The following is a 24,286-nucleotide window of genomic DNA, read 5'->3' as shown; positions in this document are numbered from 1 at the left end:
GGTGTGGCCCTAAAAAAAGACAAAAAAAAAAAAAAAAGCTTGATGAAAATATGCCAGGATAGTTTATAATAGTTTATAAGTTGATAATATTATTGGGTGATTTGGGGTTTTTCTTTGTACTTTTCTTTTTCCAGATTACCTACAATAAACTTGTATTAATTTTTCTAATGATAAAAAAGTAATAAAGAGTGTAGATAAAGTCTTACAGTAATATTTTTCTTCTTACTTCATCTTTTAGATTACTAAAACAAAATTTACCATATAGCCAATTCTGAAGACTCATGTAAGCTCCAAATTAGACTTTTCCAAATGCCTGGAAAATTAATTTTAGAAGAATTCAAATAAGATTGTAGATATACTTTTTGTATTATATCAGATTTTTCTTTTTCATAGGGCTTTGCAACTTGCTGATGTAATTGTGTTATTTGGTGCCAGATTAAATTGGATTTTGCATTTTGGACTGCCTCCAAGATACCAGCCAGATGTGAAGTTTATCCAGGTACTCAAAGAGGAGAGATTTAAAATCAGAGCTATGTGTTGTTTATTGTTCTCCTCTCAGCTTTCTTCTTAGCTTTTGTAAAGAACCATTTTTCTTTTTACAGAATTAGAATTTTATAAATCGTCTAGCATAATTACAGGTACCAATGTAAGCTGCCTTTACAAGCCTATGAAAGATAATGTACCACTTTACTTCTAAACAGAGAAACCTGTGAAAATCAAGTTTTAAACAGTTTGAAGAGCATAATTTGCCCCTTCTTCATAGTTCAAGTGTAAAAGTAGACAAAAGAGGTTCAAGTGGGATGGTAGATTAGAACAAAACATTCAGCATTGTTAGGGATTAAGTTATCCTTTTAGATCCCAAAACTTTTGAACGTCTTTGTTTGGGAAATCTCTATAAACAATGCTGCTTTTATCTATGTCATTAAACAGTGTTTGGAACAAGCTCTTGTATTTTTATGACCCTCTTTGTAAACCAGTTTCCTTACTAGTGTGGAAAGTGTTGCCTACATAGTGGCTTGCAAACTTGTTTGCCCCACACCAATTTTGTGAAAAGGTATTCAATGACCATGTTAACAGTTCCTCTCTTTTCCCTGTTTACCTTCCACTTCTTAAGCAGTCATCTAAGAGTCCCTTTCCCCTTGGGGCCACTGAGAACTAAAACCTCAAGCAAGGCCTGGGGTACACTGGAAGCTGCTGCCACTTCTTTTTTTTTTTTTGGCTTTTTAGGGCCACGCCTGAGGCACATGGAGGTTCCCAGGCTAGGAGTCTAATCAGAGCTACAGCTGCCAGCCACAGCCACAGAAACACCAGATCCAAGGCACATCTGCAACCTACACCACAGCTCACAGCAACGCTGGCTCCTTAACCCACTGAGCAAGGCCAGGGATCAAACCTGCAACCTCATGGTTTCTAGTAGCATATGTTTCCACTGCACCACAATGGGAACTCCCTGCTGCCATTTCTTGATTGCCCGTCTTGATTACAGAATCAAGTGCATCCCCTTTGGGGTGCCTAAATTACTGTTTCTCAAAGAAGCTCTTTTCACTTACCCATGACCATCCAAAAATGGAGCTTCTGGGTAAATAGTAGGTAATCATGCCATGGCCTGGGAGCAGTTCTCAAAATGTGGTTCCTCAACCAAAAGTGTCAGAACCACTTGAGAATCCTGCTAAAAATGCACATTTTTGAGCCCTACCCCAGACTTATTGAGCTTAGAAACCCTGAGGTGGACTCTTGTAATCTATGGTTTAACAAGCCTACTGGGTGATTCCGATGTATGCTCAAATTTGAGAAATCCTGCTCTGAATAGAAATTCCAGTGTAAGTAAGTAGAACCTTATTATTGATTACATTCAAAATTATAACTGATCAAGTCAAATGCATTGTTCTTCTGGAACAATACCAGAATTCAACAGAGTACATTTTATTTATTTATTTATTTATTTTTGTCTTTTTGCCTTTTTTTCTAGGGCCCCTTGCGCAGCATATGGGGGTTCCCAGGATAGGGGTCTAATTGGAGCTGTAGCCATCGGCCTATGCAACAGGCACAGCAATGCTAGATCCTTAACCCACTGAACGAGGCCACGGATCGAACCCACAACCTCATGGTTCCTAGTCGGATTCGTTAACCACTGCGCCATGAGGCAACTCCCAACAGGGTGCATTTTAAAATGAGGGAAGAGGGGTGGGGGAAAAAACTGTAACTGCAATGTATACATCTAAGGATAACCTGACCCCCTTGCTGTACAGTGGAAAAATTTAAAAAAAAAAAAAAAATGAGGGAAGAGGGTAAGGTTTCTGTTCTAGTCCTACTACTCATATAGTTCCATGAATTTTTACTTTTATTAAGGAACTTTTTGAATATCAAATCTTAATCATATGCTTATGTGTAATATACACAATTGCCTTAATTCTTAAAGATTTTTAAAGAATAAATATAGCCTTGTCTCTTTTTTAGGTTGATATCTGTGCAGAAGAGTTAGGGAATAATGTAAGGCCTGCTGTGGCCTTGCTTGGAGACATAAATGCTGTCACTCAACAGGTGAGAGCTTTTGCCTGGATTTTAGTTTATGTGGATTGGTCTTTGGGGAAGTCAGTCAGTTCTTGAAAATGTTTCAATCTTGATTCACTTGGTGACAGGTCTTTAGTATCTGTTTTAGACAAAATTTATGATGGAAAGCTATTCTTTTTTTTTTTTTTTTTTTTTTTTTTTTGTCTTTTGTCTTTTTAGGGCTGCACCTAAAAAGTGCTTTTGGAGATTCCCAGGCTAGGGATCTAATTGGAGCTGTAACTGCTGGCCTACACCACAGCTGCAGCAATGCCAGATCCAAGCCGAGTCTGCGACCTACACCATAGCTCACAGCAATAATGGATTCTTAACCCACTGAGCGAGGCCAGGGAGCGAACCATCAACCTCATGGTTCCTAGTTGGATTCGTTTCCACTGTGCCACAATGGGAACTCCAGAAAACTATTGTTAAATATAACTATGGAACTTGGTAACTTCCTCTCCTTATACTTAGATCATTTGTATGTGAGTAAGTTAAGCATTTTTGGAAGAGGATTGAAAATTTAAAGGCGTTTGGTCTGCAAACTGATCCAGGTATCTAAAAGATTGTAGTACATCTTCTAGAGGAGCTAAACTTGCAGCCAATAAATATAAAGCCATTTATATTTACTGGAAAAATATCTTAGTATTTCCTTGGGCAGTAAAGAGATTTTTTATTCTTCAAACTGTAATCAGTGACTTATCTGGATTCTTATTATTCACATATAATTTGTACATTTAACTGTGACAGGAGATGAAATATAGGCACATTTATCCCTTGGCTTTGGATACAAATTGGTATCATTATCAGGATTACACAAAATTAGTATGTAATTCCCAGTCACATATTAAAACCCTCTGGAGCATTTGGTATGTATCATGGGAATCCCTAGATACTGGGGCAATGAGCCTGCTCTCAAGAGTTCAATGGCAAGGTGATTTTCCTTACAGAGTCAAAGAAAGAGGGGGTTTATGAGCCCTCCTGCCTGTGAGATATGGAGGGAATAGCACTTCTGCCTTTTCTTATGGGATGCCAACATCTGGCAGACGTATACACTGAACCAAGCAGAAGCTTTCCGTGGTTCCTACTTATCTTCTATCAGTTGTTTGCTGCCTAGAGGAAAAACAGAGTGTGTGTGATGTCAAGGGCAGGATCATTTTATCTTAGGATGAAATTTTTATGGTAATATGATTTAAGTTTATTTTCAAAAAGGAAAGAAAAAGTTTGTGTTTTTTTTAGCTTTTGGAACAATTTGATAAAATACCATGGCAGTATCCTCCTGAAAGCAAGTGGTGGAAAATTCTGAGAGAAAAAATGAAGAGCAATGAAGCTGCATCCAAGGTAATATGGGACCCACTAAAACTCAAAAATGCTTCAGGTTCTTGGTGAGTTCTGTCGTAGAATGACATAGGCATCCCTAATAGCACCATGGGTAAGATATATGTTTGTTGACATTGGACATTGAATTGTGAGAGCTGATGTGGATGGATGTGGTTTATTGTTGTTAATTTGACCAGGGCACCAAATCACAAGACATCATTTGGAATCTTAAATCCTGGGGCATGTTGGGACATGTTTTCTTCTTTTAAGATGTAAGTCCTTTAAGGCATACATTTATAATGGACAGGTATATCTTCAAAATTGAAAACGTGGTCTAATGTATAGCTACCTTTTTCTTTTGTTCTTCTTCTTTTTTTTTGTCTTTTTTTAGGGCTGCACCCAAGGCATATGGAAGCTCCCAGGCTAGGGGTCGAATTGAAGCTGTAGCTGCTGGCCTACACCACAGCCACAACAAGGTCAGATCTGAGCCATGTCTGCAACTTACACCACAGCTCATGGCAACACTGGATCCTTAACCCACTGAGCAAGGCCAGGGATCGAACCTGTGTCCTCATGGATCCTAGTCAGATTTGTTTCCACTGAGCCATGACGGGAACTTCAAGCTGCCTTTTTCTTTTTTTAGAAAAATTTCTGGGAGTTCCCGTCGTGGCGCAGTGGTTAACGAATCCGACTAGGAACCATGAGGTTGCGGGTGCGATCCCTGCCCTTGCTCAGTGGGTCAAGGTTCCGGTGTTGCCGTGAGCTGTGGTGTAGGCCGCAGATGCGGCTCGGATCCTGCGCCGCTTTGGCTCTGGCGTAGGCTGGCAGCTGCAGCTCCGATTAGACCCCTAGCCTGGGAACCTCCATATGCCGCGGGAGCGGCCCAAGAAATGGCAAAAAGACAAAAAGACAAAAAAAAAAAAAAATTTCTGCTTTATTGAGGTATAATTGACATAAAATTGTAAGATAATTAAAGATACATCATGGTGCCTTGAATACATGCACACTGTGAAAGAATTCCCTCCAGGAGTTCTTATTGTGACTCAGTGGGTTAAGAACCCAACTAGTATCCATGAGGATGATGATTTGATCCCTGGATCCTCAGTGGGTTAAAGAATCCGGTGTGCAGCAAGCTTCAGCATAGGTCACAGATGTGGCTCGAATCTGGCATTGCTGTGGCAGTAGTGTAGGCTGGCAACTGCAGCTCCAATTCAGTCCCTAAGCTAGGAACTTACATAAGCTTTGGGAATTGTAGTAATTTGTGAAACTACCAAACCATCCACTGTTGGCAGTAAAATGAACCACTGCTTTTTAGGGCCACACCTGCAGCATACGGAAATTCCCAGGCTAGGGGTCGAATTGGAGATACAGCTGCTGGCCTACGCCACAGCCACAGCAACGTGGGATCAGAGCCATGTCTGTGACATACACCACAGCTCATGGAAACATGAGGGATTGAACCTACATCCTCATGGATACTAGTGGGTTTTTTACCGCTGAGCCATGATGGGAACTCCCTAAAATGAACCACTTCTGCAAGATTTGGCTGTTTCTGTTCGAAGTTTTTCTATGTGGTAGTGTTTTGTCTTTGATCATGAGGAAGGTTGTTCCTGATTTTCTTCACTGTTTTGTATATTCCTATACATCTTGGTTCAGCTGGGTGCAGTTTTCTGTGCTCATGAAGTATTTCTAACTCAGAGAATCATGTATAATAAGCAAATACGAAATTACAGTTAAACTCACTGTTCCCTAATATATCCCTAATGTCTTTGAATAAATATTTTCAAAATAAGTAGAGTTGATTATACATGATTATTTCATTGAAATTTTGTTTTTATTTTTATATTTTTTGCTTTTTAGGGCCACACTTGCCACATGTGGAGGTTCCCAGGCCAGGGGTTGAATCAAGCTGCAGCCACTGGCCTATACCACAGCCACAGCAACACCAGATCTGAGCCACATCTGCGACCTACACCACAGCTCATGGCAATGCTGGATCCTTAACCCACTGAGTGGGGCCAGAGATTGAATCCACAGCCTCATGGATATTAGTTGGGTTTGTTTCCGCTGAGCCATGACAGGCATTCCTTTTTTTGGTGGGGGGGGGGGGCCATGGGGCCACAGCAGTGATAGCACCAGATCCTTAATCCTTTCATTGGAATTTTAATCACTCACTGTTTCTCTTATCAAGAGCCAGTCTCAATTCTCTTTCCTGATTGGTATCTTCTTGTCCATACGCATCACCTTAGTTTAAGATGGAAATATCCTGCCTCTCTTCTCTGGCGCAGGAGTATAGGAGGGTCCCTCATCCATCCTGGGTATAATCTTCAGTGAACCAAAATAGCACAGGTGAAGAGGCAGTGCTGGGACCAGATGGGCCTTTGCTGCTGAAGCTCTGAAAGGCATATGGCTAGACAAGGGCATTATCTGTCTGGTTTTCCCTCCATTCAGAAACCTCCAGAGTCACGGGTAAAGCATGTCCCCTTTACTATCCAGTGCATGTGGAGAAGAACCAGATTTTCAGATTTTCTGAAATCTAAAATTTTAAGTATAGGGCTGTGTTTTAGGTGAAAATATTCTAGAGTAAAAATCTCACTTTTTCTAAGGTGGTGTTTTCATAGAAGGGCTCAAATAAGACTGTTTAGACTTGTTTAACAGACTTCTTTACCATTGTCAGATATCTTTACTTTTGGTCTTTAATACGCTAGTGTGCATTGTGCATCTTCAAGAAGAGGGATATTTCTTGGCTTATTTGGTTATGTCCCAAACTGGGATTGTGGGACCCGTTTTTCTTAGCATGTCCCACAGGACTGTTTACAGATCAGTTAGCTTCTAAGAACGATCATCTGTTGGCCCCTTGGGAATTTTGTGGTTTGTATTTGTTGCCTGTTTCCAAATAAGTTTGAAAGTGGCTTATTGCCATTGCTTATTTTGACTGTATCTTAATCTAATTTGATTATATTTCCCGCTAATGTTTTAGGAATTAGCTTCCCAAAAATCCCTGCCAATGAATTATTACACAGTATTCTACCATGTTCAAGAACAGCTACCCAGAGATTGTTTTGTGGTGAGTGAAGGAGCAAATACTATGGATATTGGGCGCACTGTGCTTCAGAACTACCTTCCTCGCCACAGGTAAGGCTTCCCAAAAAGGAATATAATGTGTTAAATTTGGATTCAAGATAAATTAATAAAACATTTGAGAATTTACATGTCTAATATATAAGGATGTATTTCCAAAAAGTATTCTTTATTTTATTTATTTATTTATTTATTCTCTCTCTGAAATTACTTCTTTTAATGGTGAGTTTTTCTGATTACACAGGAAAAATACATTAATTTATAGCAAATTGGGAAAACACAATAAAAGCAAAAAGAAAATTTAAATTATCCACAATCCCAACCCTTAAATATATAAATCCCACTCTTTATACAGGCAAAAAATATATATGTATACACACACAGGTATACATAGATGTGCAAAACTGATCCTTTTTCTCCCAGCTTTTTCCACTTAATGTTTTTTTTTTTTTTTTTTGGTCTTTGAATGAAACTTTATTTATTTATTTATTTTTATTGTTATTTCCCCAACACAATTTTTTTTTCACTGTGCAGAATGGGGACCCAGTTACACATACATGTATACATACTTTTTTCTCCCATTATCATGCTCCATTGTAAGTCCAAAAAGTATTCTTAAGTGAGGTTTTGTAGTGTCTTTATGTGTGGTATGTCTTGAGATCAGGTGATAATTTGTTTACTCAGTGTTCTAAGGATACATTTTACAGTCTACCAAGCATTCATGAGTGATTTTTCCCATTCATTCTGCTTTATCCTTCACAGATTAGTTCCTCACAGTATAAAAACTTTATATTAAAGAGAATTTTTAATTGTTCTTTATTTTTCCACAAGCCATGTGAATATGACTAGATTTCTGCCAACCTTACCATCTGTGACATGCCCCAAAGGGTTTCATTTTAGCTTTGCTCCCCAACAGGCTTGATGCTGGTACCTTTGGAACAATGGGAGTCGGTTTGGGATTTGCCATTGCAGCTGCTGTAGTTGCTAAAGATAGAAACCCAGGGCAGCGGGTCATTTGTGTGGAAGGAGACAGTGCATTTGGGTTCTCTGGCATGGAAGTGGAAACCATCTGCAGGTAAAACACCATCCTGAATCAGGGTATTTCTTTCTCCAAAATACAAAAAATTAGGCCTAAGACCCACTCGCCTAACAAATACATACCAAACATTCACCATGTGCCCGGTGCTTTGTGCACAGCACTGTGCTATATCCTGCGATCACTAGTATAATTTACCCTGGGGTCTTTCTCATCCAGGACAGAGTGTTCATGACCTCTTTACCATGAACCAAGAACCTAAAAAACAGGGAGTAGTTTCGAGGTTATTGAAAAAAAGTTCTGGTCCGAGAAAAGCTTGTTTTCTGCAGGGAAATAGCAGAGCTTCATGGTTAAGAGCACAGCCTCTGGGTCAGATGGCCTGGATTTAAATACTGACTTGACCATGTCAGACCCAAGTGACTCAGGTTAAGTTTCTTAATGAAGCTTCATTCTTCTCTAAAGTAGGGATGAGAAATTTACTAGTTCCTGCCTTAGAGGACAGTTGTGAGGAGCACATGAGGTAATCTAGGTACTTGTGAGGGAATTAAGTATAGAAAGTGTCATTACTAGAGCTCTGTCATGGCTCAGTGGTAATGAACCCAACTAGTATACATGACGACGTGGGTTTGATCCCTGGCTTTCCTCTGTGGGTTAAAGATCTGGCATTGCCCGTGAGCTGTGGTATAAGTCGCAGACACAGCTTGGGTGCTGCTTTGCTGTGGCGGTGGTGTAGGCCGGCAGCTGCAGCTCCAGTTAGACCCCTAGCCTGAGAACTTCCAAATGCCACAGATGTGGCCTAAAAAGATTTTTTAAAAAAAGTGTCATTACTAACACTCGGATATGTGAAAACCAAGGTTCAAAAAAGCTCAGTGGTTTACCCATGGTCCGCAGCTCCATAGTGGTGGGACCAGGTCTGCCAACCACTAATCTTGCATTCTTTCTACTTCTCCATGGTATTTCTGCTAATAATTTTTTTTTCTTTTCATGGCCGCACTTGTGGCATATGGAAGTTCCCAGGCTAGGTGTTGAATGGGAGCTGCAGCCTCAGGTCTATGCCACAACCATGGCAACACCAGATTCCAGCCACATCTTTGGCCTGCACTGCAGCTTGCAGCAACATCAGATCCTTAACCCACTGAGTGAGGCCTCTGTTAATAATTTGATAGTCTTTATTTGGATAACAAATGCTTAATTTTTTATTTTTATTTTTATTTTTTGCTTTTTAGGGTCGCACTTGCAGCTTGTGGAGCTTCCCAGGCTAGAGGTTGAATCAGAGCTACAGCTGCTGGCCTATGCCTCAGCCACAGCAACTCGGGATCCCAGCTGTGTCTGCAACCTACACCACAGCTCATGGCAATGCCGGATCCCTAACCCACTGGGCAAGGCCAGGGATCAGACCCGCAACCTCATCGTTCCTAGTCAGATTCATTTCTGCTGTGTCACACCGGGAACTCCAAACGCTTAATTTTTAGTTTCACCCTAATATCACAAAAATGCTTATGTAAAACTGTTTTCAAGTTAAAATTTCAGTCCACTGAAAAGAAATTGCTTTAGAATGAATATGATTTCCTTTATATTTTGCTCTCAATTTTAGGTACAACTTGCCAATCGTACTTTTGGTGGTGAATAATAATGGAATTTACCAAGGACTTGATATAGATACTTGGAAGGATATGTTAAAATTTGGAGATGCTACCACAGTGTGAGTAATCCAGAACAGTGTATATTTACTTTTTCTTATCTATTTTAATATCTCTTTAAAAGTCTGCTGTGCTGGAATGTGCTTCCATCATGTAAGTATTGCTTGTTTTCATGTCAGCCTCCCTTAAGGGCAGGAACCCTGTCTGCATGGTTCCTTTTTGCACAGTCATCCTTGACTGGCACTTCAAAAAATAGTTTTATGATCAGGGAGCTACTGAAGACGCGGGTGAATGAGTTTGATGTCTAAGCTTTATTCATGAAAAGGCTTATTGCAGAATGCTTTCAGTCCTACTGTTCCTACTACACCATGTAGGTAGGAATATGGATATTTACATATTATTTATGATATAGAAATCTTCCTTCCTGTTACCACTTAGCAAAATCTTGATCATATTGGCAGAGCCAAATTGAGACAGTATTATGGCTGCCTATGGGGTGTGAGAGATGTGAATCTGAGTCAGCCACTAGGTAACAGTGTGGGATGTGTTTGCTTATGCATTGCTAACTTCATTTCTTTGGTGTTATTTGCTGTTTGATAGTAACCATTTCTTTTTTCCTCTTTTTTTTTTTGGATAATAATTGACAATGTAGCCTGCACTGCTCTAGTAGCCACTAGCCACATGTGGCTGTTTAAGTTAAACTAAAAACTCACTTCCTTCTTTTTAACTAGTCACATTTCAAGTGCTCACCATGACAGGTCACGAGTGGCCTCTATGTTGGCAGGACATATAAAAATTTCCATCGTCACAGAAAGTTCTATCGGACCTTGCTATATAAACAATACAAAATATATAGAAAGTTTAATGTACTGACACCTCAGTTTACCTAAAAGTACACCTTTCATTTCTGCTGAAATTTTTCTACAAATTATTTCAGAGAATGACTTTTTCCTGTTGGCTTTTGACCTTATTTTCAGGGCCCCTCCAGTGTGTCTTTTGCCACACTCACATTACGAGCATGTCATGACTGCATTCGGAGGCAAAGGGTATTTTGTACAAACACCAGAAGAACTCCAGAAATCCTTGAGGCAGAGTCTGGCAGACATGACTAAACCCTCTCTTATCAACATCATGATTGAGCCTCAAGCCATGCGAAAGGCCCAGGTAAAAGCGATAGTTAAGCAGAAAGCAGAAATGCGTCTTCTATCTCAACCCCCAAAGTATCTGTCAGGTAGAACACCTTATTATAGCATTCTCTCTAAACATTTCTGAGCTTAGCACTCTCATTTGTTTGTTCAGTGAATATTTGTTAAGATGTGTGTTAGGTATGCTGTGTCAGGTGCTGAGAATGGCATAGCGAGCTAAACGATATTCAGACCTTACCTCATGGAGTTTACTGTCCAGTAGGGGAGAAATAGTCACCTCTCAACCCAGTTCTGAATGAACATAAAAGAATTCAAGAGAATGTGGAGAAAAGGGAGCCCTCCTACACTGTTGGTGAGAATGTAAATTTCTGCGATCACTATGGAGGTTCCTCAGAAAACTGAATATAGAACTATGGTATGACACAGCAGTCCTACTCCTGGGCATGTATCTGACAGAACTACAATCCAAAAAGATACATGCACCCCTGTGTTCATAGCAGCACTGTTTGCAATAGCCAAGACATGGAAACAGCCTAAATGTCTATTGACAGATGAGTGGGTTAAGAAGGTGTGATACAGGAGTTCCCATGTGACTCACCAGGTTAAAAGCCCAATTAGTATCCATGAAGGTGCAGGTTTGATCCTTGGCCTTGCTCAATCGGTTAAGGATTCGGTGTTGCCGCATACTGCAGCATAGGTTGCAGATGCAGCTTGGATATGGTGTTTCTGTGGCTGTAGTTTAGGCTGGCAGTTGCAGCTCCAATTCAGTCCCTAGCTGGGAACTTCCATATGCTGCAAATATGGCCCTAAAAGACAAAAAAAGAAAAGAGGATGTGATACATATATATACTACCACTCAGCCATAAAAAATAATGAAATAATACCATTTACAGCAACATGGATGCAACTAGAGATTTTTATACTAAGTGAAGTAAGTCAGAAAGAGAAAGGCAAATACTGTATCGTAACATTTACATGTGGAATCTAAAATATGAATCTCAAGGAACTTGTCTATGAAACAAACAGACTCATAGACGTAGAAAACAGACTTGTGGGGAGTTCGTATCATGGCTCAGTGATAACAAACCCAACTAATATCCATGACGATGCAGGTTTGATCCTTGCTCAGTGGGTTGAGGATCTGACATTGCCATGAGCTGCAGGGTGGGTTGTAGACACGGCTTGGATCCTGCATTGCTGTGGATGTGATGGTGTATTCCAGCAGCTACAGTTCCGATTCAGCCCCTAGCAGGGAACTTCCATGTGCCATGGATGCAGCCCTAAAAAAAGAGAAAAGAAAAAAAGAAAACAGACTTGTGGTTGTCAAAGTGGGGGGATAGGGGAGGGATGGATTTGGAGTTTGGGATCAGTGGATGCAAACTATCATATATGGAATGGATAAACAACAGTGTCCTACGGAACTTATTCAGCATTCTCTGATAAACCATAATGGAAAACAATGTGACAAAGCAAATACATATGAATTTGCTGAATATACTGAATCATTTTGCTATAGAACAGAAGTTAACACAACATTGTATATCAACTGTACTTCAATAAATTTAAAAAACCCATAGGAATCCGATTAATATAGGGGTCACAGGGAAGGCTTCTCAAAAGAAGTGATGTTTAAACTGAGAGCTGAAGGTTAAGTAGGAACAAAACCAACAAAGAAGTGAAGGAAGAGATGTACAAAGGCTCTGTGACAGGAGGGAGCACAGCAAGTCCAAGGAATTGAAAGAAGGTCAAAGTGGCTGGAAGACAATAGAAGAAGCACAATTGGATATTATAATGGGTGATTGGTAAAATTCATTCAAAGTTAGTTATTTTGACCTCTAAAGCAAAACTACAGTGTAGATTATAAGAATAAAATAAGTGACAGGAAGCACAGAGGGCCCCAAACAAGTTGAACCCAAACAGGGCCACACCAAGGCATATTATAATAAAAATGGCAAAAGTTAAAGAGAAGATCCTAAAGGCAGGAAGAGAAAAGCAAAGCATTAGTTATAAGGGAACCCCCATATGGCTATCAGCTGATTTCTCTACAGAAACACTATAGGCCAGAAGGGAGTGGCAAGATATATTTAAAATGCTGAAAGGAAAAAATTTGCAACCTAGAATACTCTATCCAGGAAGAATATCATTTAAAATAGAAGGGGAAATAAAGAATTTCTCCAACAAGCAAAGGATAAAAGAGTACAGCAATAATAAACCCATTCTAAAAGAAATACTGTAAGGGCTTCTTGGGAAAAAAAAAAGAAGAATTGGGATGGAGGAAAATTCTTTTTTTTTTCTTTTCTTTTCTTCATTTGGAAAGCAATCACTCAAATAAGCCAGCATACAGATCTAAAAATGAACATGTTTAAAAAAAAAAAAAAGACATCAAAATCATACAACCTGGGGAAGGAAAGTCAGAAAATACAGATTTTTATTTTATTTTAATGATGTGTTTGAACTTATATGACTATCAGGCTAAAGCAAGCAGATATAGGAAGGGATAAACATACTTAAAAAACAGGGCAATCAGAGTTTCCATCGTGGCGCAGCAGAAACAAATCCAACTAGGAACTGTGAAGTGTGGGTTTGATCCCTGGCCTTGTTCAGTGGGTTAACGGTCCAGTGTTGCCATGAACTGTGGTGTAGGTCAAAGACGTGGCTTGGATCTGGTGTTGCTGTGGCTGTGGTGTAGATTGGCAGCTGCAGCTCTGATTAGACCCCTAGCCTGGGAACCTCCATATGCTGCAGGTGTGGCCCTAAAAAGCAAAAAAAAAAAAAAAAAGCAAAACAGGGCAACCACAAATTAAAACCAAATATTACATTCACAAGAACTGAAAAGTACTCAAGCATAAAATAAATGGAAACCATTCAACCAAAAAAAGAAAGAAAAGAGAAACATAGAACCAACTGGAAAACAAAGTTTAAAATGGCACTAAATACATATCTATCAATAATCACCTTAAATGTCAATGGACCAAATGCTCCAATCAAAAGACACAGAGTTGAAGATTGGATAAAAAAGTAAAAACCTTCAGTCTGCTGTCTACAAGAGACTCACCTTAAGGCAAAGGACACATATAGATTGAAAGGGAGGGGATGGGAAAAGATAATTCATGCCAATGGACCAGAGAGGAAAGCAGGAGTTGCAATACTCATATCAGACAAAATAGACTTTAAAATGAAGGCCATAAAGAAAGACAAAGAAGGGCACTATTTAATGGTTAAAGGATCCATTCAAGAAAAGGATATTACAATTGTCAATATATATGCCCCTAATGTTGGAGCACCCAGATACCTACAAAAGATACTAACAGACATAAAAGAAGAAGTTGATGGGAATACAACAATAGAAGGAGGTTTTAACACCCCATTCACATCAATGGACAGGTCCTCTAGACAGAAAATCAGTAAGGCAACAGAGATCCTAAATGACACAATAGCAAAGTTAGACTTAATAGACATTTTCAGGACATTACATCCATTCTCTTCAATTGCACATGGAACATTCTCAAGGGTTAATCACATACTGGGGCACAAAGCTAACTAACAAATTTAAGAGTATAGAAATTATTTCAAGTATCTTCTCTGACTACAATGGCATGAAACTAGAAATCAACCACAGGAAAAGAAATGAGAAAAAACTTACTACTTGGAGACTAAACCACATGCTACTAAAAAACCAATGGGTTGAGATGGGATTAAGATGGCAGAATAGAAGGACTGGAGCTCAACTTCTCTCCTAAAAACAACAAAATTCACAGCTAAAGGCTGAGCAATCTTCAACCAAATGGACCGGAAACCAAAAAGATACCCTACTCCAGAAGACAAAGAGGAGGCCACATCAAGAGGTAGGAGGGATGATTATGTGATTTAAGCAACCCCGTACCTCCTGGTTGGGAAGCCCCAGAGACTGGAAAATAACTGGTTCACAGAGACTCACCTATAGGAGTGAGAGTTCTGAGCCCCACATCTGGCTCTGGGGATCTGGAACTGGGAGGGAGAGCCCCCAGAGCATCTGGCATTGAAGGCCAGTGGGGCTTGTGTGCAGGAGCATCATGGGACTGGGGGAAACGGAGACCCCATTCTTAAAAGGCACACACAGACTTTCACATGCACTGGGGCTCAGGGTAAAGCAAAGTCTCCATAGGAATCTGGGTCAAACCTGACTGCAGTTCTTGGAGGACATCATGGGAAAACAGGGGTGAATATGGCTTGTTGTGATGGAAGGACATTGGAAGCAAAGTTCTCAGGAATATTTAGCAGCCTGCCTTTCTCTGGAGGTGGCCATTTTGGGAAAACCTGGCCCCACCCATCAGTCAGTGCTGAGAAGCTTCAGGGCAAATAACAATCCAGGTGGGATCACAGCCCCACCTCTCAGTAAACAGGCTGCCTAAAGACCCTCCCCCCACCAGGCACACAACCGCCTCTAATCTCATCTAAAGACAAAGCCTCACCCACTAGAGGGATAGGAATCAGCTCCACCTACCAGTGGGCAGGCATCAGTCCCTCCCATCAGGAAGCCTACAGCAAGCCCCCAGGCAGACTTCAGCCACAAGGGGAGCAGACACCAGAAGTAAGAGAGGCTACAACTCTATTATCTGTAAAAAGATCACCACACCAAAAACCTATAAAAATGAAAAGACAGAAAACTATAACTCAGATGAGGGAGAAAGAAAAAAAACCCTGAAAATCAGCTAAGCGATGAGATCCTCAGCCTCCAGGAAAAAGACTTTAGACTGTTGATGCTGAAGATGATGCAAGACATTGGAAATAAACTGGAGGCAAAGATGGATAACTTACAGGAAACACTGAGCAAAGAGATACAAGATTCTTAAGAAGAGATGCAAAATACAATAACAAATAAAAAATTCACTAGAATCAGCTATAAGCAGAATATAGGAGGCAGAAGAACGAATAAGCGAGGTGGAGGACAGATTAGTTGAAATTATGGATGCAGAACAGAAAAGAGATAAAAGACTGAAAAGAAATGAAGACAGTCTCAGAGAACTCTGGGACAACGTGAAACACACCAACATCTGTATTATACGGATGCCAGAAGGAGAAGAGAGAGAGAAGGGGACAGAAAAATATTCCAAGAGATAATAGCCGAAAACTTCCCTAACATGGGAAAGGAACCACTCACTCAAATCCAGGAAGCACAATGAGTACCATATGAAATAAACCCAAGGAGGAACACCCCAAGACACATATTAATCAAAATGACCAAAATTAAAGACAAAGAGAAAATCTTGAAAGCAGCTAGGGAAGAGAAACAAATAACATACAAGGGAACCCCAATAAGGTTATTGGCAGATTTTTCAGCAGAAACTCTGCAGGCCAGAAGGGAGTGGCATGATATACTTAATGTGATGAAAGGGAAAAACCTCCAACCAAGATTACTCTACCCAGCAAAGCTCTCATTCAGATTTGAAGGAGAAATCAAAACCTTCACAGATAAGCAAAAGCTGAGAGAATTCAGCAACACTAAACCAGCCTTACAATAAATACTGAAGGAACTTCTCTAGGCAGAAAAGAAAAGACCACGATCAGAAACAAAATTACCACAAATGACAAGGCTCACCAGTAAAGGTACATATACTGTAAAGATACAAAATCATCCATGCACAATTATACCACCAAAATCAGAAATCACAAGAAGAGGTGGGTACAAATGCAAGACACTGGAGATGCACTTGCAATGAAGAGACCAACAACTTAAAACAATCTCATATACATATAGACTCTTATATCAAAATTTCAGAATAACTGCAAACCAAAAATCTGCAACAAATAAGAAAAATCAACTCAAATACAACACTAAAGATAGTCATCAAACCAGAAGAGGAGAGAAGAAGGTAAGAAAAAAGAGCAACAAAAACAAGTCCAAAGCAATTAATAAAATGGCAATAAGAACATACATATCAATAGAATGACCTTAAATGGTAATGGACTAAAAGCTCCAACCAAAAGGCATAAACTGGCTGAATGGACACAAAAACAAGACCCATGTATATATATATGCTGTCTTCAAGAGACCCACTTCACTTCTAGGGACACATAACAAATTGAAAGTGAGAGGATGGAAGAAAATATTCCATGCGAATGGGAATCAAAAGAAAGCTGGAATGGCAATACTCATATCAGACAAAATAGACTTTAAAATGAATATTTTAAGGGACAAGGAAGTGACCTAATGATCAAAGGATCAATCCAAGAAGAAGATACAACAATTTTAAATATCTACGCAGGAACAATATATAATGCAACTGCTAACAACCTTAAAAGGACAAATCGACAGTAACACAATCATAGTGGAGGACTTTAACACCCCACTTACAGCAATGGACAGATCATCCAGACAGAAAATCAATTAAGGAAACACAGGCCCTGAATGAAGCATTAAACCAGATGGACTTAATAGATATTTATAGGACATTCCATCCCAAAGCAGCAGAATATACATTCTTGTCAAGTGCACATGGAACATTCTCTAAGATTGATCACATCCTGGGCTACAAATCCAACCTCGGCAACTTTAAGAAAATTGAAATCATATCAAGCATCTTTTCTGACCACAATGCTATATGACTGGAAATCCAGAACAAGAAAAAAAAAAAACTGCAAAAAACACAAACACATGGAGACTAAACAGCATGCTACTAAACAACCAATGGATCACTGAAGAAATCAAAGAGGAAATTAAAAAATACCTAGAAGCAAGTGACAACAAAGATACGACACTCCAGAAACTAAGGGATGCAGCAAAAGCCGTTCTAAGCGGAAAGTTTATAGCAATACAAGCCCACCTCAGGAAACAAGAAAATGCTCAAATAAACAAGCTAACTTTACATCTAAAGCAGCTAGGGAGAGAACAGACAAGACCTAAAGTTAGTAGAAGAAAAGATAAAGATAAAGATCAGAGCAGAAATCAATGAACTAGAAACAAAGAAAACCATAGAAATGATCAATGAAATGAAAAGCTGGTTCTTTGAAAAGATCAACAAAATTGATAAGCCTTTAGCCAGACTTATCAAGAAAAAAAGACTCTGATCAATAAAATTAGAAATGAAAAAGGAGAAGTAACAACGGACATCACAGAAATACAAAGGCTCATAAGAGACTACTATATGCAACTATATGCCAATAAAACAGAAAACCTAGAAGAAATGGACAAATTCTTAGAAAAGTACAATCTTCCAAGACTAAACCAAGATGAAATAGAAAAGGTGAACGGACCAATCACAAGAACTGAAATTGAAACTGTGATTTAAAAACTTCCAACAAACAAAAGTCCAGGACCATATGGCTTCACAGGCGAAGAGCTAACACCTCTCCTGAAACTATTTCAAAAAATTGCAGAGGAAGGGATACTCCCAAACTCATTCTGTGAAGCCACCATCACCCTGATACCCAAACCAGGCAAAGATACCACAAAAAAAGAAAACTGCAGGCCAATTTCACTGGTGAACGTAGACGTAAAAATCCTTAACAAAACACTAGCAAACCACATCCAACAATACATTAAAAGGATTGTACATCATGACAATTCCAGGGATTTGCAAGGGTTTTTCAGTATCCTCAAATCCATCAGTGTGATACACCACATTAACAAACTGAAGGATAAAAACCATATGATCTTCTCAATAGATGCAGAAAAAGCCTTCAACAAAATCCAACACTCATTTCTGATAAAAACCCTTTGGAAAGTGGACATAGAGAGAAGCTACCTCAACATAATAAAGGCCATATGTGACAAACCCACAGCAAACATCATTCTCAGTGGGGAAAAGCCGAAAGGATTCCCACTGAGATCAGGAACAAGACAAGGATGCCTGCTCTTGCAACTGTTCTTCAACATAGTTCTGGAAGTCCTAGCCACAGCAATCAGAGAAATGAAAGAGCTCAAAGGAATCCAAATTGGAAAGGAAGGAGTTTCCGTCGTGGCGCAGTGGTTAACAAATCCTCCTAGGAACCATGAGGTTGCGGGTTCGATCCTTGCCCTTGCTCAGTGGGTCAAGGTTCCAGCGTTGCCGGGAGCTGTGGTGTAGGTCGCAGACGCGGCTCGGATCTGGCATTGCTGTGGCTCTGGTGTAGGCTGGCCGATTCGACCTCTAGCCCGGGAACCTCCATATGCTGCAGGAGCGGCCCAAGAAATGGCAAATAAAAAACAAAAACAAAAAACAAACAAACAAATAAAAAAACAAATTGGAAAGGAAGAAGTAAAACTATCACTATTTGCAGATGACATGATACTATACCTAGAGAACCCTAAAGACTCTACCAGGAAAATGTTAGATCTCATCCATGATTTTGGCAAAGTCTTAGGATACAAAATTAATACACAGAAATCAATGGCATTTCTATACACTAGCAATGAAAGATGAGAAAGAGAAATTAGGGAAGCAATCCTGTTTACCATCATATCCAAAAGAATAAAATGCCTAGGAGTAAACCTACTGAAAGAGACAAAAGACCTGTACTCTGAAAACTATAAGCCACTGATGAAAGAAATCAAAGAGGACACAAACAGATGGAAAGACATACCATGCTCTTGGATTGGAAGAGTCAATATTATCAAAATGACTATACTACCTAAGGCAATATACAGATTAAATGCAATCCCTATCAAATTACCAAGGACATTTTTCACAGAACTCGAACAAAATATTTTAAAGTTTGTTTGGAAGCACAGAAGGGTTCATATCAGAAATGGGTGTTGGAGAATTGGTGTTTCTATAAAGCAACATCAAACTATCAGAGAAATTAAGAAAATAGTCTCATTTAAAATTGCATCAAAAAGAATAAAATATCTTGGAATAAATATAACCAAAGAGATGAAAGATCTGCACACTGAAAACTATAAGACATTAGTGAGAACAATTGAAGAGGGCACAAAGAAATGGAAAGATACTCTGTGCTCATGAATTGAAAGAATTCATGTTGTTAAGATGTCCAGGCTACCTGAAGCAATCTACAGATTCAGGGTAATCTCTTATCAGAATTTTAATGGCATTTTTCACAGAAATGGAACAAACAATCCTAACATTTGTTTGGAACCACAAAAACCTCAAATAGCCAAACCAATCTTGAGAAAGAACAAAGCTAGTGGCATTAAATTACCTGATTTCAAAATATATTACAAAGCTTTAGTAATCAATACAGTATGGTACTGGAATTAAAACAAAAATGCATAGATCAATGGAAAAGAATAGAGAACCCAGAAATAAACCAGTGCATGTACAGGCTTTACTTGGCAGAAAGGTGGAAAGAATATACAGTGGGAAAAGGACAGTCACTTTAATAAATGGTGTTGGGAAAACTAGGCACCACATGCAAAAGAATGAAACTGGACCACAGTGTCACACCATACGCAAAAATTAACTCAAAATAGATTAAAGGCTTGAACATAAGAACTGAAAATGTAAGATTCCTGGAGGAAAACTGACAGTAAGCTCCTTTACATTGGTCTTGGAGGTAATTTTTTGAATCTGACACCAAAAGCAAAAATAAGCAAGTGGAACTACATCAAAATAAAAAGCTTCTGCACAGTAAAGGAAATCCTTAATAAAACAAAAAAGAGAACCTATTGAGTTGGAAAAAATTGGTAAATCATACAATATGCTAATGGATTAATATCCAAGAAATAGAACTCATTCAGTCAATAGCAAAAAAGAGTCCAATTAAAAATGGGCAGAAAATATGAATAGACATTTTTCTAAAGAAGACATGTAGTTGGTCAACAGATACAAGAAAAGATACTCAGCATCACTAGTCATCAAGGAAATGCAAAGTAAAATCTCAGTGGGCCATCACCACATAGATGTTAGAATGGCTGTTATCAAAAAGCCAAGAAATAAGTGATGGCAAGTATGTGGAGAAAAAGGAAGCCTTTGCCCTGTTGGTGGCAATGTAAATTGGTGTAGCCATTATGAAAAACACTATAGAGTTTCCTCAAAAACTTAAATGCAGAACTATCATGTGATCCAGCAATTCCACTTCTAGGTATTTATTTGAAGAAAATGACAACACTAAAAGACACACCCACTTCCTTGTTCATTGCACATTATTTGCAAGTCAAGATATGAAACAACCTATGATGGATGACTGGATAAAGAAATTGTAGTATGTCTACACAGTGGATTATTATTCAGCTGTAAAAAAAAGAATGAAATTTTAGCATTGCAGCAACATGGCAACAAGGCCTCATTGGGCCTTGAGGGCATTATGCTAAGTGACTTAGAGAAAGACAAGAATTGTATGATCTCACTTACGGAATCTAAGACAAACAACTAAGTTCATAGATACAGAGAACAGATAGGTGGTTTCTATAGTTGGGGGGCGGGTAAAATGAGAAATACAGGTCAAAAGGTACAAACTTCCAGTTAAATATTAGTCATTGGAAATGTAACACACAGCATTGTGACTGTAGTTAGTAATACTTTGTTGCATATTTAAATGTTGCTAAGAGAATAGATACTAAGAGTTCTCATCTGGGAGTTCCCATCATGGCCCAGCCGAAACGAATCCAACTAGGAACCATGAGGTTGAGGGTTCGATCCCTGGCCTTGTTCAGTGGGTTAAGGATCTGGTGTTGCTGTGAGCTGTGGTGTAGTTAGCAGACGAGACTTGGATCTGCTGTTGCTGTGGCTCTGGCATAGGCCAGCAGCTGCAGCTCAGGTTAGACCCCTAGCCTGGGAATCTCCATATGCCTCAGGTGTGGTCCTCAAAAGACAAAAAAAAAAAAAGTAAAAAGATTTCTCATCTGAGTTCCCCTCATGGCACAGTGGAAATGAATTCGCCTAGGAAACCATGAGGTTGCGGGTTTGATCCTTGGCCTCGCTCAGTGGGTTAAGGATCCAGTGTTGCTGTGAGCTGTGGTGTAGGTCACAGACGCTGCTCAGAAGTGGTGTTGCTATGGCTGTGGCATAGGCTGGCGGCCATAGCTCCAATTAGTCCCCTAGCCTGGGAACCTTCATATGCTGCAAATGTGGCCCTAAAAAGGAAAAAAAAAAAGTTCTCATCACAGAATTTTTTGTGGCTATATATAGTGATAAATGTTAACTAGATTTGTTGTAGTGATCATTTCTTAATATATATAAATATTGAATCATTATATTGTACACCTGAAGTGAATATAATGTTTTATGTCAATTATACTTCAATGGAAAGAGAGAGAGAGGCACTTCGGCCTTTCATAGGCTCCTCTCATAGCAGAGAGGAGATACTTAGGAAGCATGGTGATAGGGGTAGTGAGCACAGAAAAAGTAGGCCAGTAGGTGATGGTGCAGGTGGCATCTGCAGGAATTTATGTGGAGCAAGCGGGCAGACTGTTTTAAGTAGGATTAGCAACTTTTAGAATCTACTCTGTACCTTTGTAGGTTTATTGATTGTCTTAAAAAAAATCTTAAAAATATTGAAATGATTTCTGCTAGCTAGATATCCAATAGATAGGTTTTAAAATCTCATGTCATTTTATCCATAGCTGAGTACATACTTTGCAATGGCTGGAATACATTCCTCCTGGCATCAGGGCATCAGAATACTAGAAAAACTAAAGTCATAGGAGGCTTGGTAAACATTCAGAACACAAACAGAATAGGCAGTCTGTGTTCTGAGACTGTATTAGTCTCAGAGGGCTCCAATGGATTGTCCCTTCTTTGCAAATGCATTCATCTTTCTAAAGGATCTGCTTCTAATGGTCTGTTCTCTGAGTCCTTATGAATTTGGAGAGTACTGCTGGAAAAATACAAGTTCTTATTTCCTCTTTTATAATTCTGTGAGGATTATCCATACGTTTTTTTGCATCTTCCACTTCAACGTTATTCTTATTTTGAATTTCACACCTATTGTAGTTTCTAAGCTATTGATTTTCATTGATTGTCCTTTGCCATTTGTCATTTTTAAAAAATTGAAGTATAGTTGATTTGCAGTATGTTAGTTTTGGGTATACAATATAGTGATTCAATATTTTCATAGATTATACTCCATTTAAAGTTATAAAAATATTGCCTATATTCCCTGCACTGTACAGTATATCCTTGTAGCTTATTTCTTTTATACACAATAATTTGTGTCTCTTAATCTCATACCTCTATCTTGCTCCTCCTCCTGTCCCTCTCCCCACTGGTTACCACTAGTTCTCTATAGCTCTAAATCTGAAAACATACATGCTTCAGCATTCATAGCAGCATAATTTACAATAGCCAAGATATGGAAGCAACCTAAGTGTCCATCAGCAGATGAATGGGAAAAGAAGATTTGGTGCACTTATACAATGGAATACTACTCAGCAATAAAAAAAATGAAATTCTGCCACCTGCAACAACATGGATGACCTAGGGATATGATGCTTAGTGAAGTCAGACAGGAAAAGAAAAATACCCTGTATTATCACTTAGATGTGGAATCTAAAAAATAAAATGAATGAATGTAACAAAAGAGAAATAGAGTCACATATAGAGAACAAACTAATGGTTACTATTTGTCATTGATTTGTGGTATAGCTAGCTGCTTTCTGCTATAATTCATTGTGGAGTTAATCTCCGCAGTTGCTTGTGTCCAGGCCCCATGTGTAGGATGGTTTTCGTCCTGGACAAGATTTCCATGCACTAGTCTTTCTACCCAGGTTCTTCTGAGACATGGGCACTTGGCCCTCTTTAGGCCTCCCTCTTCTCCTTTCTTTTTTTGCATGTGATTCTGGTTTTTTCAGACTCTTGAGTTTTTTGGTACCCTGATTTCTATTAATAGGAGAATATACAGAAAGTGATTTTAGGTGGTTTTGTAGGACAAGACAACAGGGTTCACTAAAGGATTTTTAGCTCTTTCTGGGAGAAGCTAGACCAAAGACAAACTTCATTTATCACCACTGTGGCTAGTGTGATTATAATGGGACTTTTAGATTTTAGAGCAAGCAAAACACAGTATAGTTTGGGACAGTTATTTCTATTGACTGAATGTTTGTTATCTTGTCTTTTTCCAGGATTTTCACTGGCTGACCCGCTCTAAAATATGAATAAAGATGCCAATGAGTGACTTGAAGAATTTTCTCTTTCCTGCGAGATGGAATTTTATTTTCCATAGCAAAATTACAATAATGATGTACAAAGAAAAATAAAAAATTCTAAACAACATTTTATAGTGCAGGAATTGATTAAAAACATAAAAAGTTACCAGTATTCTACCACAGAAATAACCATATACACAGGAAAGATGGGCTTTATTCAATGGCATTGTAGTCACCTAACGGCTGAGTTACACATCAGTATTTTTTAAGTAAATCCTCTCTTAAAGTCACATATCTTCTAAAAGCATCTTCCAAAGGAAAGAACTTCAAGGACTATGTAATGTAGAGGCATGTTCATTAAGTTGGAGTACTTAGACTTACTTCATAGTTTATCCATTGACTATTTACTACCTGAGTCTACCTAGTATTGAATGGGGCTTGTTCTATACTTTATGAGTTGCCTTTTCATTTTGTTTCATTTTTCTGGAAAGAACTTATCAAACCAAAGGAGAAGTCA

General features: G+C 38.9%; 1 protein-coding gene across 9 annotated transcripts in view; it reads left to right on the top strand.

Moving 5' to 3' along the window:
• The window catches only part of HACL1 (2-hydroxyacyl-CoA lyase 1), a 54,600-nt gene extending 30,704 nt beyond the window's left edge, over positions 1-23,896 (top strand). For 4 of the 9 annotated variants that reach the window (XM_084986810.1, XM_084986808.1, XM_084986809.1 and 1 more), the window contains 8 exons: positions 394-499; positions 2,458-2,541; positions 3,787-3,888; positions 6,848-7,002; positions 7,865-8,023; positions 9,579-9,686; positions 10,602-10,788; positions 23,746-23,896. In XM_084986810.1, coding sequence (XP_084842936.1) covers positions 394-499; positions 2,458-2,541; positions 3,787-3,888; positions 6,848-7,002; positions 7,865-8,023; positions 9,579-9,686; positions 10,602-10,788; positions 23,746-23,778 — 934 coding nt within the window. In that variant the 3' untranslated portion in view covers positions 23,779-23,896. 9 annotated transcript variants of the gene reach the window in all.
• Positions 23,897-24,286: the final 390 nt, after the last annotated feature.

Source organism: Sus scrofa, chromosome 13 (assembly GCF_054392235.1).
Source record: "Sus scrofa isolate SSC_HxYL_T2T_F1_AM1 chromosome 13, Sscrofa_HxYL_maternal_Yorkshire_Landrace_v2.0, whole genome shotgun sequence".
Lineage (NCBI taxonomy): Eukaryota > Metazoa > Chordata > Mammalia > Artiodactyla > Suidae > Sus > Sus scrofa.
Note: the sequence above shows the minus strand (reverse complement) of the source record. Positions and strands in the feature narration are given on the sequence as shown.